The sequence below is a fragment of the Melozone crissalis genome, unplaced genomic scaffold (assembly GCF_028551555.1).
Source record: "Melozone crissalis strain CALT ecotype California unplaced genomic scaffold, PUWL_Pcris_2 ptg000063l_1, whole genome shotgun sequence".
Classification (NCBI taxonomy): Eukaryota; Metazoa; Chordata; class Aves; order Passeriformes; family Passerellidae; genus Melozone; species Melozone crissalis.
In genome coordinates this window covers 7031518-7051105 of record NW_026535841.1, presented here as the reverse complement: position 1 = coordinate 7051105, position 19588 = coordinate 7031518, and the positions used below count along the sequence as shown (strand labels likewise).

General features: G+C 41.7%; 1 protein-coding gene across 3 annotated transcripts in view; it reads left to right on the top strand.

The window, feature by feature from the left end:
* CLTCL1 (clathrin heavy chain like 1) overlaps nt 1-17727 on the top strand; it is a 34605-nt gene extending 16878 nt beyond the window's left edge. For 2 of the 3 annotated variants that reach the window (XM_054289120.1, XM_054289122.1), the window contains 23 exons: nt 94-216; nt 1027-1164; nt 1376-1540; nt 1910-2090; nt 2455-2618; nt 2771-2896; nt 3168-3310; nt 3889-4123; nt 5923-6045; nt 6472-6617; nt 7009-7192; nt 7378-7570; nt 8068-8225; nt 8321-8485; nt 8623-8730; nt 9048-9215; nt 9298-9447; nt 10277-10408; nt 10749-10859; nt 11405-11575; nt 12128-12349; nt 15301-15376; nt 16385-17727. In XM_054289120.1, coding sequence (XP_054145095.1) covers nt 94-216; nt 1027-1164; nt 1376-1540; nt 1910-2090; nt 2455-2618; nt 2771-2896; nt 3168-3310; nt 3889-4123; nt 5923-6045; nt 6472-6617; nt 7009-7192; nt 7378-7570; nt 8068-8225; nt 8321-8485; nt 8623-8730; nt 9048-9215; nt 9298-9447; nt 10277-10408; nt 10749-10859; nt 11405-11575; nt 12128-12349; nt 15301-15376; nt 16385-16500 — 3498 coding nt within the window. In that variant the 3' untranslated portion in view covers nt 16501-17727. Of the gene's footprint in view, nt 1-93; nt 217-1026; nt 1165-1375; nt 1541-1909; nt 2091-2454; nt 2619-2770; nt 2897-3167; nt 3311-3888; nt 4124-5922; nt 6046-6471; nt 6618-7008; nt 7193-7377; nt 7571-8067; nt 8226-8320; nt 8486-8622; nt 8731-9047; nt 9216-9297; nt 9448-10276; nt 10409-10748; nt 10860-11404; nt 11576-12127; nt 12350-15300; nt 15377-15784; nt 15869-16384 lie in introns of all 3 variants that reach the window. The other variant, XM_054289123.1, reaches the window with a different exon arrangement.
* The last annotated feature ends 1861 nt before the right edge of the window (nt 17728-19588 follow it).

Here is a 19588-nt window from a genome sequence, read left to right as displayed (position 1 = left end):
ACAACAGTTTATAGTCCCTATGCTAAAGAATCTGAGGGCTTAACAGAAGTGTGAAGCTTCCTAAATATGTATGACTGCTTCTGAAATCTCTAGGTTGGCTATACCCCTGACTGGATCTTCCTACTGAGAAGTGTGATGAGAGTCAGTCCAGAACAAGGCCTGCAGTTCTCTCAGATGCTGGTGCAGGATGAGGAGCCACTGGCAAACATTAACCAGGTGATGCCTACAACAAGAGTACTGGTCTCTTTCTAGGCAGAGGGAATAGTGTAGTACCATCCTGGGAACTGGTAAGGCTGGTTCACATCTCTTGTCATCTTGATTAGAGGAGTGACTAAATAGTCTAGTTAAGTTTGGTTATCATTGAGTCTTTAGTGGCAGGTGTGTTCTCAAGTTCTTGTGGAAGCTTTCTGGTTTATTGATAGTAAACCTACAACAATCTTAGTCTAAGTAGTCAAGTGTTACTATCCTAGTGTTGATTTTAATGGAGCATATATCTCCTCATGCAGAGAATTTACAGGAAGATGAACAAATAAACCTAAGTTCAGTTCTGGCTGCCATTGGCCACTTCTTGGTAAATGGATGAAGAAATAAGGGAAGATTGTGCATTATTAAAGAATGAAGCTACTTGGAAAAAGTCCTTGCTTTATTTCTAGCAACTATCCCAGCAGGAGAAGGGATGAGCTTTGCATGTTTTCTTAGAACTAAGTAAGAGTGGGTGGTAAAGTCTGGCATAATAGCTCAGAGTAATGCACGTCTTCCATTCTAGAGAAAAAGGAAATGTGAAACTTGTCTCTCTATTACCGTGATAGTAATACTATGAAAGCAAGGCAATGCAGCATGGTAGGTGCTGTGATAGCCTGTTCTCTCAGTTTGAGGCAAACTAGAATCTTGTCATAAAGCAGAAAATAGGGGATGCAGTATCATAACATCACCCCAGGACACGTCTAGCCAGGCTTTTTGTATACACAGAATAATGTACATGTGTGTATATAGACCTCTCTTCTGTAACTTGTGCAATCTCAACAGATTGTGGATGTGTTCATGGAGCACAGTCTGCTGCAGCAGTGCACATCCTTTTTGTTGGATGCCCTGAAAAATAACCGCCCTGCAGAAGGCCACCTTCAGACCCGTCTCCTGGAAATGAATTTGATTCATGCCCCACAGGTACGACCCAGTTCCTCCAAAAAGGGAGAGACAGTACTGGACTTGCACAAGAATAGGATGTCTCATACTGTTATCTGCAAGTTGTTTAGTAACATGAAAGTTTACTAAGTAAGTCACTGCTGTGATTTCTCAACAACTTGTAGGCTAAGCTGCTGTGATTCTCTTGGCAGTTTTGATTTTTTGACAGTGAATATGAAATGTAACCTCCTAGGTTGCAGATGCCATCCTTGGAAACCAAATGTTTACACACTATGATCGTGCTCATGTTGCCCAGCTGTGTGAAAAGGCAGGCTTGCTCCAGCGAGCTTTGGAACACTACACAGATCTCTATGATATTAAACGTGCAGTTGTACATACTCACCTCTTGAATCCTGAGGTAAGTGTTGTCCAGGGTAAGAAAGTGATGTGAACTGTCTTTAGCACTGGAGCTGCTGTAAAATGGGTTGTAGGTACTGAAGGAGCATGAGTAGCTGTGATTCAAGAACATTTGTCCGGTTAATGATCAAATTGTAATCTGTACATTCAGTGGCTTAAATCTTACCTCAGTTCCCCAGGTGGGCATTTCAAATATAATTTCCAAATGCATTTTTGTGATTGTGAATACAGTGTGTGTTTTTATATCTTTGGTCTTAGTTCATGGAAGACTTCCCTCTAGTGGCTAGGGTAGTAACTGTCTAGTTGGCCCATCTTAGACATCAGTCAAATCCTGTGTGAGTTACTGAGTAAAACTTCTGTCTCTTTGCAGTGGCTCGTGAACTTCTTTGGCTCTCTCTCAGTTGAGGACTCTGTGGAGTGTTTGCGTGCCATGCTGTCAGCCAACATTCGGCAAAACCTACAGCTCTGTGTGCAGGTTGCTTCTAAATACCATGAACAGCTTGGCACCCAGTCTCTTGTGGAGCTTTTTGAATCTTTCAAAAGCTATGAAGGTACAGTATTAGAGGGAAGCAGCTTACTTGGAAGCGCTGACTGATTGAAACTAATAGTAAAGATTGTAGCTTTTATGGGAAAGGTACTTTTCACATGGCTGGATCTTAGGATACTTTTATGAAAGTGAGCTCATCACAGTGAGTTCTAGGGGTAGTTTTGTTCTAGATGGTTTCTTAACTCTCTTGAGTAAAGATCAGAAAGAAAGATGAAATCTGAAAGAAGGGAAAAGAATCTTTCTTATACTGTGCAGTTGACTGAAAGCTGCTCTGTCAGCAAGGCTGAACTCTAAGTCACAATCTGAGGCCCATATAGCCTTCACTTTCTTCACTTCTAACAATGTTAAACACATGTGACTCTTTCCAGGACTGTTCTATTTCTTGGGTTCCATTGTAAACTTTAGCCAGGATCCAGATGTTCACTTCAAGTACATCCAGGCAGCTTGCAAGACTGGTCAGATAAAGGAAGTGGAAAGAATCTGTCGTGAAAGTAACTGCTATAACCCAGAACGAGTGAAGAACTTCCTGAAGGTAAATATTCTGCCCAGGAAATGAAGGGTCTTCTGTATATTTTGCTTAGCAGCAGAGCTACAGCTTTCTAGTGGAGGGAAACACCAAGAAAGTTTAGTTGGCATGGCTGTGAATAATCTTTTGCTGTTTTTTCTCTTTCACACAAAATACAGGAGGCAAAGCTCACAGATCAGCTTCCTCTGATCATTGTCTGCGATCGGTTTGACTTTGTTCATGACCTGGTGCTCTATTTGTATCGCAATAATCTGCAGAAGTATATTGAGATCTATGTACAGAAGGTAAGGGCTTGTTCTTTACTTCATTATAAGGAACTACAGCATGGTCTGCTGCCTCTTTTTTCTCACTCTCCCAGTGCAGAGGCTCTTCATTAAGCCTTTTGTCTATCACAAAAACATTATTCCTGGAATGTATATACGAGTGTTAGTTACTCAAAGTTCTCTGCTCTGAAGCATAATTGAAATTATTAACTAGAACTTCCCCATATGGAAGACTGGGGCTGCATTATTAGTAATGCTAATAACTAATTTCAATGATGGTGGCTTACTCTAGGTGAATCCTAGCCGTATACCAGCAGTGGTTGGAGGGCTTCTTGATGTAGATTGTTCTGAAGATGTCATCAAGAACTTGATCATGGTGGTGAGAGGGCAGTTCTCCACAGATGAGCTGGTGGCTGAAGTGGAAAAAAGAAATCGGTAATGAAAATGCATCTGTAGGCACCAGTGTTGGGCTTCCCTGACCCTGCTACACACAAATTGAATTGCATGCAGTTTTGTTAAATGATAAAGTACTGATATTGTTTTGTGTTTCTCTATAGAAAAGCAGTTCAAATTTGCTGGTGGGTCTTTTGATTGATTGGGTCATGTAGAAATGCCTGACAGCAGTGCATCATGTGTAACATGGCTTTTGAACACTGCCACACAGCCAGCCATGGGATGTGCCTTCGGAGTAAATTTGGATCAAACTGTCCTGACAGTCTTGCTGCAGGCCCACAGCAGCTTCTGTAATTAGTTTCTAACTAACCTGTAAAACAAACAAATGGCTTTAGACCTGAACTGCATAATACAACAGGAGTTGAGAGATTGTAAAACTAGGAGTATCTGCAGATCTGTTTTCCACTCATTTAAGACTCATTAAAAAATAACTGGCTGGTCTGTGTTTGCTTTTAAGTTTGACCAGCAGACTTGTTTGAAGAGAAGGCCAGGCACTGAGTGGTAGCTGTAAAACATACCTCAGTCTGACTTATAAACCTAAAATGTTTGCTTCTTCAAAGGCTTAAGTTGCTGTTGCCATGGCTTGAATCAAGGATTCATGAAGGCTGTGAAGAACCTGCAACTCATAATGCTTTGGCCAAAATCTACATTGACAGTAATAATAATCCAGAGCGCTTCCTTCGTGAGAATCCTTACTATGACAGCCGTGTAGTTGGCAAATATTGTGAAAAGAGGGACCCTCATCTGGCCTGCGTTGCTTATGAGAGGGGGCAGTGTGATCTGGAACTCATAAAGGTTAGCAAAACTGCATTTATAAGCATGCTTTAAAGAACTGCTTGCTGCCTGAAGTGGGAGCCTGTCTGGCTATTAGTCTAACACTTGCAGAATCCTGTCTTGCAGTCTCACTCAGGAGTTGAGGCAGGTGGGATTCTTCTATGTGGAGACAGTAATTTTTATGCTGATGAGAAGAACTTATGCTATATGTCCAAACTAGAATTGTATCACTGGAACTGTGAAGTACAATCCATGTCTTTCATCCACTGATTCTGCTTGAAATTCATTTGTTTATTAGGCCCAGGTAATGACTAGGCCTACCATTAAAGCTTTGTTAATTTGGTTTTCTTGAGCCTTGAAGGCTCAGCAGGAGGAGCAGGCTGTCATCTATCCTGACCCTACCATGAAAGAAAAGTTTCCCTGAAACTAAAACAGGCTTTGTAATTTTCCTTTGTTGTGATTGACCCGTAGACTTGCTCCAATACTTAACCAGAAATGAGGAAAATAAGTGTTGACACTTTAACTACAAGGACTTACTCCAATAGCATTCCTCTCCTATCTTTAAGCTTGTTGTTCTTAGAACATCCGTCAGAATTTCAAGGGCAGGTGAAATTCTCAGGGTTCTCAGATACTTTCTGGTCTCAATGTGAACACCAGAGCTTAATGTCAGATGAAGCCAGTAGTGCTTGTGGTTGCTGAGAAAAACATTCTCCTCCTACCTGCACTTCCATATTGGTATATGCAGAGAATGTCAGCTATGAGCATTAGAATGGTAGTATAATCCAGGCTTGCTACTGGATTAAAGTGAATGACTTTCCAGCCTGAAGTGTTTAATTTTTAAGTAATAGTTCCACTGTAGCTGTTAAAAAAGGGCTGGCTACATTTGTCTCCTTTATTTCAGGATATGAAGGTGGCTTTGAATTGTTTGCTAGAAGGCTGCTAGGATAAACTTTACCATTTTGAGTTAGCCATTAAAACCTGTCTGTACCAGTTTCTTTCCTGAACTGATGTTCTGAGAAGGTGTTTCTGGTTGTGGAATAAAGATCTTCTTCCTGTAAGAATTATTCTTGAGACGTTGTTGTCTCCTGGAAGAAGGGTCAACTCCTGCAACTGATAAATGAAAAGCATAAAGCAAAATTGTGTTAGTGCTGATTTGCTTACAGCACAGTAATTGAAATTCCACGGGCTTATTTGGATACTAGCCATGTGAGCTGTTGCTGTAAGATGACTTAGGCTTTCAACTTTCTACTCTTCTAGCTGGAAGTTGAAGCTAGTGGTACGAATAGGATCACAACTTGTAACTCTCCCATGGTGCACTTCTATAAGGAATTTCACATTTATTCTGTACCCTTAACACCTTAACAAGAGAATCCAAGCCACTTGCTATTCTGAACACTCGTAAGCACATAAAGCTAATGACACCAAATACATAACCTACTTCTAGCTTTAAACAACTGCACCATTCCTCATTTCACTACTTAGCACTGCCCAGGCAAGTGGCTCCCCTTTCTAGATTTAAAACTTAAGTTCTTCAGGCTTCTGCAGGTCTTCACTTCAACCAGAAGCAAATAGTTACTGTGAAGCCACAGTCAGAGTGTTTGTGTTGGGCAAAACCAAGAGAAGCTCTAGAAATTCTGCTGGAGACCTTCTCCATGAGCCTTCCAGCTCAGAGGTTGGGTAAGAACTTGTCTGTGGCATTTAGCATTGGTCAAAAATTAGTTCTAGTCAGTCTTCTAGACTGTCTGGTTCATAGCTAGCTAAACTTGTCTTGTGGTACTGACCCTTAACAGTAATGCCAATAATTGTAACTTCTCCTTCAGGTGTGCAACGAGAACTCCCTGTTTAAGAGCGAGGCTCGCTACCTGGTGCGCAGGAAGGACCCTGAGCTCTGGGCAAATGTACTGGAAGAAAACAACCCATTCAGGCGGCAGCTTATTGACCAGGTACAGCAAAAAGGCTCAGCTTCCATCCTGAAGACCTCAGGATGTCTCAGAAACATTATGGAGCATTAAAGTATCATTCTTCCCCCACAAGGTCCCTTAAAGCCCCATCTCACCATATAAAAGTTTGTAAGAGTTGGAGTGGCAGGTATTAATTCTGACCTTCATGGTCAGAAGATCTAGCTACCAGTAAGATAATTTTTCTGTCCTGGAGAATGACATTCTTCTAGGGAATTTGTTGCCCATATAGATGTAAGATGTGGTTTTACTTCTGTATAAAATACAGCTAGTAGCAGTTTCTTGCTGTATTTATCAAAATACTCTCAAGATTCTGGAGCTTGTAGTTCACTGGACAAATAACTTGACAAATGGACAAATACTTAATTTGGGGAAAACACTTAATATATTGTTTCCTGCCTTTGAATCTAGGTTGTCCAGACAGCTTTATCAGAGACACAGGATCCAGAGGAAGTTTCTGTAACTGTGAAAGCTTTCATGACTGCTGATCTGCCAAATGAACTGATTGAGTTATTGGAAAAAATTGTCTTGGATAATTCTGTATTCAGTGAACACAGGTAAGAGGAGAGCTTTGTCCTCAAGTTTAGCCTATTCAGTACCTTTGTTTAGGTTGTGAATGATCCAGATTATCATGGGCCTCTTGGTTGCAAGACCTAAACACTCTTCAGTGTTTATAATAAGGTGAAAAGCTAGAATTTGAAGTGCTTTGTACTTGAAGAACAGAGCTAGTTCACACTGTGCAATTTGCAGTGATGTGTTGAGGCCAGAGAACACTAATACTGGTAAGCAAATTCTCTTTGAAGCTAAATGTCAGTGGTTCTCAATCTGGTGATGAAATGTTGTTTCTAGTGACAGTAAGTGGGTTTATTTTTTCATGTGTACAATCCATGTCACTTAAGCAGGTGTTGCTGTGCACTGCTTATAGCCTATGCCTTCTGTTAACCAAAGGAATCTGCAGAACCTGCTGATCCTGACTGCCATTAAGGCCGACCGCACCCGAGTGATGGAGTACATCAATCGGCTGGATAACTATGATGCCCCAGATATTGCCAACATTGCCATCAGTAATGAGCTGTATGAGGAGGCCTTTGCTATATTCAGAAAATTTGATGTCAATACTTCAGCAATTCAGGTGAGGTGTGGTTCCTGCATGGTGGTGTAGAATGCTTCCCTGGACAGAAATGGCTGTTCTAAGAGCAGTTAGCTTCATATTGCTTACACAGAGTAAGCAGTGTATACACTTCAAGAAAGAGTTCTGTTAGAAGGGACAGTGTTACAAAACTTAGATTTTTAACTTGGAACTTCAATTTCAAACAGGTGCTGATTGAGCACATTGGCAACTTAGACCGTGCTTATGAATTTGCAGAGAGATGTAATGAACCAGCAGTATGGAGCCAGCTGGCCAGAGCACAGCTCCAGAAGGACTTGGTGAAGGAAGCCATTGACTCCTATATAAAGGCAGATGATCCATCTGCCTACATGGAAGTTGTTCAGGCAGCTAATAGAAATGGTAAGGCAAAGCATCTTCAACTTCAGATTGTTTGGATGTGAGCTAGGTTATTGCATTTACATCAGGAGCTATTGAGAGTTAAGAATTCTGTTTCAGAGAAAATGAGAACAGTCAGTACATGGAATGGATGAGTCAATATTAAGTGAGATTCCTGTCACCAAGATTGTCTGTCTTGCTACACCAAACATAGACCTCTCAGTAGAGATAATTTGGACTGTTATCTAAAGTATCACTAAGTATAATGTATTTATTTGTATGTGGCAGAATTGCTTGCCAGTTGGATTGCAGAATAGATTGCCAGTTGGTAGCAAGAAGTCCAGTCTTACCTGAAGGTGACTTGATGTTGACAGGGAATTCCATAACTCAAGTACAAATGGCTTATTATCATGGTAGAGGAGAGATTTGAGCCTGCTTGTGAAAACTGTCCGTAAGGTGGGCAAGGTAAACAATACAGAATGACTAAATATAGGATCTTACATATCTCTGCTCTCTTCCAGATAATTGGGAGGACCTAGTCAAGTTCTTACAGATGGCCAGGAAGAAGGCCAGAGAATCTTATGTAGAGACAGAACTTATTTTTGCTTTGGCAAAAACTAATCGTCTGTCAGAACTGGAGGAGTTTATTAGCGGCCCTAATAATGCCCATATACAACAGGTATGTCTTGATCCACAGTTTCCAGGTGTGACTTTCTGCTTTGCTGACCCCTCATTCTTACTGCTACCTTTGTTTACCTTGCACTCCTCATTCAGGTCGGTGATCGCTGTTATGAAGAGGGGATGTATGAAGCAGCAAAGCTTCTCTATAACAACGTGTCCAACTTTGCTCGCCTGGCATCTACCCTGGTGCACCTTGGGGAGTATCAGGCAGCAGTGGACAGTGGCCGCAAAGCCAATAGCACAAGGACTTGGAAAGAGGTAACTTTAAAACTTGTGGGTTTTAATAGATTTTCATTCTAGAACAAGTATTATGGAAATACCTATTTGGAGCTCTTAGTAAACCTCAGATTTGGTAAAGTTTTGTCCTGTTAACTATTTGCTGACTGTCATGACAGGTCTGCTTTGCATGTGTGGATGGAAAAGAATTTCGCTTGGCACAGATCTGTGGCTTACACATAGTCATCCATGCTGATGAACTTGAGGAGCTGATCAGTTACTATCAGGTAACTGTTAATGTTCTAGAAGACTTGTACAGCATACTTGTATCTGCTAATAAAGTGGTCACAGGAAAAAAAGATACTCTAGGAGCTAATATTTAAATTCAGTTTTCCTCTATCTTCATTTCTTAGTGGCAATGTGCATTTTTTTCTGTAGTAAATGGAGAAGTAATAGTTCCCATTGTGCCTTCTTTTATAATTCTCTCACCTCACTGGAGTAAAAAATCTAAGCACTTTCAATGGAGAGAAAGTGAAAGCATGTTGTATTTAGGTAAATATGCATTTTAGCAAGCTTTATTAATCCTTATTTTCCTAACATCCAGGATCGTGGCTACTTTGAAGACCTCATTGCCCTTTTGGAAGCTGCTCTGGGCCTAGAGCGTGCTCACATGGGGATGTTTACTGAGCTTGCCATCTTATACTCCAAATTCAAGCCTCAGAAAATGAGGGAACATCTGGAGCTTTTCTGGTCTAGAGTTAATATTCCAAAGGTATGCAGTAAGGTAGCTGCAAATGAAGGTGGGAAGCTGCCAGTGAATCAAACCTGGTGCATTTTTTTGTTTTTCTTATTAGGTTCTCAGAGCTGCAGAACAGGCTCATCTCTGGGCAGAACTTGTATTCCTGTATGACAAGTATGAGGAGTATGACAATGCAATAATTACTATGATGAATCATCCCACTGATGCCTGGAAAGAAGGCCAGTTTAAAGACATAATTGCCAAGGTAAGTAACTTGGTAACTGAGGCAAAGTGCTGAAGGCTTCTTTCAGGACAGAGGCAAAAACGCACAAGAGAATTGCTGTTTAGAAAACAGTTTGGTTAAGTTACTACTCAGTTTTTCTGCTGTACTTAAAACAACTTCCAATCAGTTTAGCACAAAGAATTAATCTGATCTTACACTATTTCTTTTATGCTGTGCAGCACATTCTGTTGAGTGGCAGCACCTAGCACAGAATGTTTTCAGAGGCTGCGCAGGATCATAGGTCACAAACAAGAGGCCTAACCTTCTTAATACCTTTGAGCTGACTGCTGGTTTATAGTGAGAGTGTTGCTGTTCTTGGAAGACTTCTGCAAATGTTTCCAGCTGTTTTGGTCTGAGAGGTGCAGTGGGCAGTCCCATGAGTACAGCAGAGAATAGTGAATTGAGAAGTAGTTTAAACAAAATATAAGACTGAGTACACTTCTACTGTTCTTGGGGGTTTCAGGGAAACAGTTTAAGGACTTTTTAAGGCTACAGTCTTCACTGACTGCAGACAAATGGTCATATTAACTATAATGGCTGCCTGTGCCAGGACCTCTTCAGTGGATGGATTAGAATTGGTTTATAATGCCCCTGGTAGCCTGTGATTTCACTGTCTGGAAGCAGATGGCACAAGAAGCAATCATAAGATTGACCAAGAATTCTGCATCATTTTAAAACTTCCTACCTCTGTAAGGAAACTTAAGCTGTTGTTTAGTAGGAGTCAGACAAACTTTGTACTGAGTTAGTGGTCTGAACTAAGCACCTTAGGCTTACTTCTGTTTAAAGTACTAACTAGTATCTGATCATGCAGGTGGCCAATGTGGAGCTGTACTACAAAGCCTTGCAGTTCTACTTAGACTACAAACCTCTGCTGATCAATGATCTCCTGCTTGTATTATCTCCACGACTGGATCACACCAGGACAGTCAATTTTTTCTCAAAGGTGAGTTTGGGAGAGTGTAGGTCAACAAAAACTCCTCTTGCTCAAGTTAAGATACTCCAGGCTCTGGCTGGAAAAGAGTTTACATCTGTTGAGTAGCTTTGCCACCAGTATGAAGGACTGAGAAGCAGCCCAGTCCTGGCTTGATAGGGGAAATGCAGAAGAGTTGCATAACTGGCCTTGGAGACTGTTTTACTTTACTCCTGGCAATACAGGATACCTTGTCTGAAGAGTTTTAACAATAAGCACAAACTCTTGTAATAAAAAATGGAAACCTGTTTCAGGAGAATGCAGTGTCAGGATTGCTATACATAATATTTCATTGGAAACAACTTCTTTCCAGGTTAATCAGCTATTTCTAGTAAAGCCTTACCTGCGTTCAGTCCAGAACCACAACAACAAAGGAGTTAACGAAGCTCTAAACAACCTTTTAACAGAAGAGGAAGATTTCCAGGTGAGCCTCTGAAAGCAGATTGCTAAGCCTGAGGGATGGTTCTCTGGCAAAAAAGCTGCTGACACAGTAATGTCCTTGAGTAGAAGATAACACTTCTCCAGTGCAGCAAAGAGAGGGCATGCAGTCAGGTCCTTAGCAGGCAGGAGTCTTGAGATGTCAATGATTTGCAAAAAAGCAGGTGCCACAGGTGTTTTTCTCAGAGCAGACCTCTCAAAGGTCAATATCAGGTATGTTCTCAGTGGGACAGCACTTCAGTAAATAAATTTGCTTCTGGCCCCTTTGGCTGCTATTTGAAGACATGCTTTGTCTTTTTATGGTAACGAGCTCTTCTAGTCTGGAGTGGGTATGACCAAGTTAGCATCTTGCTTTGTTAGAAAGTATCCTTTGGAGAGGTGCATGAAATGCTCAGGTAACTCAGTAGTAGCCATGATATCAACATCCAGCTGGCAGAACTGAAGCACTTGTACACTAGGAATAGATGCTTCTTTACTCTAGTTTCACCTACTGCCATCTGGAAGCACGTGTAACAACTCTCTCTCAAACAGGGTTTGAGAGCTTCCATTGATGCCTATGACAACTTTGATAACATAACATTGGCTCAGCGTCTGGAAAAGCATGAACTAATTGAATTTAGGCGTATTGCAGCGTACTTGTACAAGGGTAACAACCGCTGGAAACAGAGCGTGGAGCTGTGCAAGAAAGACCGTCTGTATAAGGTGAGTTAATGACACTGCATAAAGCTCCTGGGTACTGAATGGTAGTTTCAAATCTGGAGTTTTAATCAGTAGTCCTTCACTTGAAGGAAAGACTCTTAAAGCAGAAGTGGTTGGAGTTTCAAATGCATGTCTTAAATCTAATTTCATAATGTTGTCCTGTATCTGGGGATGTGTCTCTTCAGTCATTAGCATCTCTACAGTTACCTGTATCAGTATGGAACATTCTCCATAGGCCTCAAGTCCCAGGCTCTTGTAAGGGTACAGATGAAATGCAATTATAGTGGTATGCTCTTCAAACCTGTGGTGAGTTCTCACAGGCTAATTTGTATGTAGTCTGTAGGAAGCTTGTTGGATGATGTTAATAAAATATTTGGCTTACCTCAGAGTTGTTGTGTGTGTATCTGGCCTCCTACAGAACACGCCTGGTGTTGTTAAAGACTAACTTCATGGTATGCCAAGTACTCAGCTTATCTGGCTCACAATAACATGGATTTAAGATGTAGGGCAAGATGTTGATGGGCAAGGGTCAAGTTTAACTGTTCTTTTCTGTAGGATGCTATGCAGTATGCTGCAGAGTCCAAAGATGCAGAGCTGGCTGAGAAGCTGCTCCAGTGGTTCTTGGAAGAAGGCAAGCAGGAGTGCTTTGCAGCCTGCCTTTTCACATGCTATGACTTGCTGCACCCAGATGTAGTCCTTGAGTTGGCATGGAGACATAACATCATGGACTTTGCAATGCCTTATTTCATCCAAGTGATGAGAGAGTACCTTACCAAAGTGAGTATTGCATAGGCTAAAAAGCTAAGACTTTAGTCTGCTGTATGATTAGCATTATGCAAACCAGAGCTCTTTGCATATATTTGGAATATTACCGTTCCTCATGGAGGAAGTCTTCTTGAAGTTCTGTAGGTTTCGTCACTCCAGGCTAGCTAGCAGAGTTAATGAATAGATGCCTTGGCACTTGAAGAGGTCTAGTTAAACTTCTGCTTTTAGCAGTAGACATAAGCAACTGTGTTTCTCACAGCAGCTCCATAGCTGATGAACTGAAAACTTGGTGAGGACAACACATATATCACTTTTATCTTTGTGTAGCTATGAAAGTAAAGTCCCCATATTTCCTAGAGTAAAAAGAGCATGGGGCTTTTGAGTGCAGATTTTTCCTATATCAGCCATAGGAGTAGACTGCTGAAGGTGATTGGTTTTTTAAATGGAAACCAGAACTTTAGTTTCATAGTCTGGTTGCACAATACTGATACTAAGAGCTGGTTCTCAACTGAGGGAAAAGAGGTTCTGATCATGTGTGGTCCTGAAATGCTTGTCTCAAACAGCTCTAAGATACTAAGCTAAGATCCTACCTTGGAAGGCTGTAGGATTGCATGGGGCATCACAGTAAAGAACTTCATTAAAATGAGGAATGTAGTAGTGAGTGCTTCAGGTTGCTGCTAATAAGTCATGTTAAGTATTCCCCTTTGAATTTTCTTGCAGGTTGATGGACTATTCTATAAGGTGACACTCTGATTTCAAACTCTTTGTGTTTATTTGTGTCCCTCAATATCCTAGGTTTCTTTTACAGGAATCTAGCTGTAGCTTCTGCCAGAAGAGCAGTGTAATTTAGCTCTAACTCATTTCCTGTTCACTTTCTAATGCTAAAAGGATAACTATTCACAAGCAACTTGAAAATCCAACCAGACTCTTCTCCTCTTCATGGGACACAAAAACAAGTGCTCGAGGAGGGCTTTACTTTGGGCTACTTTTCACTGTATTACATATTTTGTGGCAGGGAGGATGCTGTTCATAAACAAAGAAAAGCAATTGCCACGTAACAGGATGTGTTCCGAGGGCAAATTGCTTTTTACACTGTAAATTACCAAAGTGTGCAATAATTCAGGCATGATGGTGAGTTTCTATAGTGCCATGAAACTTCTCTAAACTTCTTGCCTGTTGGTATGATGAAAGTACTTGCACAGATCTTAAGCATCTCCTACTCCTGTTTCACTCTGGAGAAACTTGCCACACAAGTTTACCTGAACTCCTCCATGTGAGGTTTAGGTCTAAAATCATTAATCTTAAACTGCTGGTTGGATTTACAAGTAATCATGTGTACTAAATATGGGATAACTTGCCAGAAGGAAAATCTGCATGGTGAAAGTGGTTTACAGTGAAACTAATTTAGTCTGTTGAATTAACTGCAAAACATGAAATTGGAGAATGGGCTTTATAAATGTGATATGTCTAAAATTGTCATGTAACTAACTTCAAAAGCACAAAAGAACAGACTAGTTTTGGTGGAGTGTGTACATATTCCAGAACTTACCTGTCTTTTCTGCATAAAAAAATGTTAAAGCACAGAATAGCCTGTCCCAGGAGTCAGGCACGTGGAGAATAATGACACGTGGAAACCTTTTGAACCAGTTCTAGGCAGCAGAGCCAATGTGATCTGGCTTTCCTAGGGCTGCTCAGCCCTTGTTGGGGATGGCTGCTCTCGGCATTCCTGCTGTTTGCCCAGCTGAGGGCAGGACTGTGCTGCTGGCCAGAGCCACTGTAGGACAGCCCCAGGGAAAGGCAAACCCAAGAGAGCTGAGGCTGGGGATAAATAGAGCAGGACAGGTAGCTGGAAATGGGTACCTGTCAGCTGCTTTGATCCTTAGTAATTTGGATAGCAATTTTAACAGCAATATTTGGTGCTATGCTGGAGAGCTCTTAGGCTGACAGCTATAAATGAACCAGTAAAAGACCTGCTGCCACTCAGGTTGTCAATTTGAGTTGCAAACTTCAAAATGTTGAGGAAACTGTTAAACACCATATCTGGATAACATCTCTAAAGTTTAACAGATATCCCTCTTGAAGCAGTTCTCAGACCAGACGTGATCCTTGCAGTGGGAAAGGAGGATGAGGAACAGCTGAAATACAGAATGGGGCTAAATGTAGGTTTGCCCACAATGTTAGTACTGCCTGTACCAGGATGTGAAGTTGTGTGACTTTTATGCCTTGTAGTCTTCAGTCTCAGTGGTTCTCTTCTGGAAGATACAACTTGTTAAACCTGAGAAGGAAAGTACTGTTGCTATTCAGATTGCCCTCCACACCCACAATCTAAAGTTGTGTTTAGGGCTCTCCTGCATTACTGTAGTGCTTCCACAAATTTGTTTAGCATGAACAGAGCTTTATGTGGCACAGCACTAAGATCTGTATAAAGCTGATACTACTAGGCCACTTTCCATGATGGTTCTAGAGTTTGCCGTAGAATAAGTCTCTTGTGAATATCATTAAACCAGTACCGTGCAGCCAGGTTAGACTGTAGTCCTAGATTAGATCAAACTTCATGGGCCTGGAATATTTGCAAATATCTGTGAGTTGTCACTGAAGGGGAGAGGAATTGCAGGTTAATAGGTAAATGTAGATTAGGCCTATTTGAGATGATGGATGCTCTGTTGGGTTTGAGTTCTGGATCATAGTTAGCAGTGACTAGAATAAGACCCCAGAAAATGCTTCCTTTGAAGGTAATGAGTTCCTCATCTGCATTTGAGAGCTGCTGCTTATTGCAGTACACCCAAAAGAATTGGGAAGTCAGTTTTACAACAAAGCTTGCTGGGAATAGGCAGACTTCAGTAGTCTCCAACTTGGACTAAAAAGGAGCACTTGATAGCTGAAGTACCAGGCATGAAAAGCTTCACACAATGGTGCAATTCCTAGACAAGGCCTTCATAAATCTCCTGTTCACTTCAATGTAGGTGGATAAACTTGATGCTTCTGAAAGCCTAAGAAAAGAAGAGGAACAAGTAGCTGAACCCACTCCAATAGTATTTGGTAGGTTTTAATTGATTACCTGTTGTCACTCTGGTCTCTCTTTGTGGAGGCAGCTCACATGATTACATTGTATCCAAGAATACTGGTTTCAACTGGACAGTAATTGAAATGGTTGTCTCTGCTCAATGAACTGTGTAAGTTGTTGAAGTGACATCTCACTCTTACAGTACTTCTGCTCTTCAGATTAAAGTATTGCTCCTCTTACATGGCTCAGATCTCTACTTTAGGAATCATGTTTCAGTATGGTAATAGGACAGGTGATACCAGGGTGTTGCCAACCCCAGGAATAACTTACAGAGCATGAAAATTCCTCTTCTAATTCCTGTCTGAGGGATGTGTCTGCTTTCTGCTCTTCCAAGTAGAAAGGCAGACTGTCTTTTTAGCTCACGCATTTTAAGACATGTGCAGCCACCATGGCTGTCTTCAAGTGTGGTGCTATTTTAGAAGCCCTTCTGAAGAGGCATTCTGCTAACAAGCACCTAGAAGTGGCTGGTAAGGGAAGGATGTGACCGGTTCACTGTCTGATATAAATGTTAACCTGAATTTAACAGATGCATGAGGCATGTGTGGGACTAGTGATGAAAACAAATCTGTCAAGGTGTGTTCAGACCCTTTGCAGCACCCTCCAGACTGTGAGACCTAACAGACCTAACTATTTGCTTGACTTGCTTTATTCTCTAGATCTGACCATGCATGGGTTAAATAGTACTAGTCTGGCTTTCAGTATGGTCTCTTCAAAACAAGCCATGTTTATTATGACCTCAAGATCAGTGGATATTCATCTTCCCTCTGCATCCTGCCTTGCTCTTATGTAGCTTCCTGGTAGCAAGAGCAGATGGCATGGGTGCCTTATCCATGGCACATGTTGGAATAGTGTGACTTGCTGGTGTGTGCTTGCACAGGGGCTGATTTTTAGCGAAAGCCTAATAGTCCTATCACACTGTACAGCCAGCATTGGGGAAGGTTGGGATCTTAAACTAACTTTCTTTTTGTCTCACACTTTCCTAGGCCAGCAGTTGATGTTAACAGCAGGCCCCAGTGCAGTACCTCCCCAGGCAAACTTCCCATATGGATACACAGCACCAGGATTCACCCAGCCGCCTGTTTATGGTTTCAATATGTAACTAGCTCTCTGACAGACCTTCACTGTCTCTGTTCTCTTCCTTCCCGTCCCTTTTTAACTTCTCCAAGAAGTGTACAAGGCACAGATGACCTTCTGTTGGCTGAACACACTTGCTGCCCAGCTCAGTGAGGAGACTTCAGCAGGATGCCTGTTACTGTTATTTATTGATTATTGTCCGGTTACATTTCAACCTCTGAAAGGCAGCTTTTGTTAATGACATTGTGAGACTCTTGTCTGAAGTTAAGGCACTATTTCACTAACTCATATAGCAATAACTACTTGAGGCCAGGGGGGAAGAGAGCATAATTTTCTTTCTTTGGAAAAGCCCATTGAAGGCAGCTGGGAAATTGCCTGGCACCAAGTTGTTAAAGCTTTAGCTGAAGCTACTGATGTAGCAGGGTTGTTAACAATTCAGTGAAACATCTCTTTACTAGTGAATTGTTGAAAGCTTGTGTACATCTGACCACCCCATTTTATTTGCATTCTTATGTGCAAAAGAAAATGGGCTTTTCTAATATTTGTGCTCTGAACGTTTAGAGGAATATTGGGAAAGTTTCCTTTTCTGGACAATAATGCTGTTGGAGTTCAATACTGTTGGGGTTCAATACTGTTGGAGTCTGTTCTCTATTTTCTGGAGTAGATCTGAGACTTGAAGAAAATAAATCTTCTCATGCCAGAGAGCAAACACTTCCCAGATGCTTTTTGTTTAACAAGAAGAGAGCATGTTACTTATTGACGTTAAATGGTACTAAAACAAACCTCAGCTGTGTGTGGCAAGAGAACATGGGAGTGTGCATGGGCTGCCAGAGCACTGGAGATGCAAGAGCACAGCGTCAGGGTTGGGGACGGGGACGTCCTGCTACCATCTTGAGGCAGTAGGGAGGGCCATAACTCTGACTTTTTATTTGCACCTTTAACTGATTCTGGCATTGGCTTCCTGCCACACCATGTTCTGACCCTGTCTGGTGGGCAGAGTCGGCACCACCTGAGTGACCAGGGTGCACTGACTCAGTTCTGCTATGCTGCAGTGGATCAACAGCGTGTCCATCACCCACCTCTTCCTTTGAGAATGCCAACAGGGATATATTATTATTTTGTGCCACTTCAAATACATGTATCATTAACGTTTTATGTACTTAGATAACAATGTATAATTTATGGTTATGAATCTTGTGCTAATCTTGAATATTATAAAAGTTCAATTATAAATGTAAAACTGCAGTATCCACCGTGTGGTTCTAGTCTTACTATCTTGGGTGTGGGGACTGGCTGGTAGTAACACACTGCCACTCATAGCATCAGGTTTCTTAATCTGACAACTGAGGATGCCAGGCAGGAAAAGGGAGATTTGTGCCAAGGCCCGGAACAGGGAAGGCCTAGTAAGGAACTTAGGGGAGTTGTGGTCTCTTCACCAGACACATCAGCACAGGCTGTCACATGGGGAGGGCGTGCTGCAGGAGGCAGTCACATGTTCTCATCCTTTCATTCATGGGCCTGGGAAAGCTTCAGTCCTGTGTGGAGGGAGGTGCTGCAATGAGAGTCTTCTCTGCTGAGATACATCAGCATAGCAGTGGTTTTGGTAAGCTGAACCCTTTCATACTGAGTCCCACTTTGAACAGGGCAAAACAGCTTTTAATGCAAACCAGTGGAGATTGTCAGGGTTGTGGAATCAGTAACAGCAGACTCTGCTTTGGCACAATTTTAATTGTGTGTGTTTAATTTTAATTGAGTGTATTGTCTCCTTGGTCACCACACCATGACAGCATTGGCAAGGGGATGCAGCCTTCCTTCCTGATGGATGCCAGAATACCCCAAGTGTTGCTTTGTACTGATCAGCACTCACAGCTCAGCTTGAAATGCTGATCAGATGATGAGTTCAGGAACATCTCCACTCTGTCCAGACTTACTCGCTAAAGGAATTAGCCAGGTAGCTTGCCATTTTCCAGGAAAATGGTACTTCTGTTTTGTAACCACTTCCTTGTCAGTTGAAATAAATTGGGCTAAGTCAGCTGGAACTGAAGACCAGCTCTAGGATTAGTATGACTGTAGGACTTTCCAACATACCAACTTAAAAATGGGCTCTGACTTTATAGCAGCAAGTGCAAGCCAGTGGTGGAACACAGTGACGTGCTAGATCAAATACTGGAACAGCTCCTGACTGTAAGAGAATTGAGGTAGCCTGGGGATCCTTAATAGCCTCAGTCTAGAAATCTAATTACAGGAGTGACTGAGCTCTCAAGGAAAGCAAAGCTGCCAGCTCTGATCAACAGTCTTGCTTTAGTTACTCTCCTGGTATTTAAGCTCTTGCTAAGTAAAATGGTTTTTATAAATTTTGTGATCTTGCATTCTGACATGCATTCAAAACAGCCTCCCTGCCAATACAGTGCAGCTGTATCTAAAATGTGGAACAAACTCCTGTTTGTTACTAAGGTATTTCACTGCTTCCCTGAAAGTGAAGTCATTCACAGCAGGAAATAACTCCTCTTTTAGGGGTTAGGTGAAGAATTTACTTCATTTCATGAATTTGTGATGTCCAAGTTTTTGATAACTTGGATAAGATTGTTTTGCTGAGAATCTGCTTTAAAGCTAAGCTTCTTGCTGATTCCCACCCCAGTGACACAGGGCTGGTGCTGTCCTGTAGAATGATCTGCTCATGCAGAACCTGCTGCAGCCTGCAGCATCTGGAGAACAACTTATGTCAGAGGGTAAGTTGCTTGAGACTACATACAGGCTTTTACTGCCTCTTGCTTCACTGTGAGAAACAGAGTATGGATCTCCTTCTGTGTAATGGTTCTTGCTGTTTGTCAGACCTTAGGGGAATCTTCCCTGGTCTGTCCAACTCTGGGCATTTACAGATCTGGCATCAGAGAAGACAAGCAATTCACAAGGAGAATTCAGGAGGAATGCATTGCTGGGGTAAGTCCTGTTTCTTATTTCATGTCATGGTGTGGTATTTTACAAGACTTCATCTCATTTCCCTCCTTTTTAGGACTCTATAATTAAATGGTAGCATAGCAGAAGGAAATGATCTGGAGTAACTTAGCTCCTTAAAAAATAAAAATTCTAGGCAGATGAAGTCTGTTGAAGTT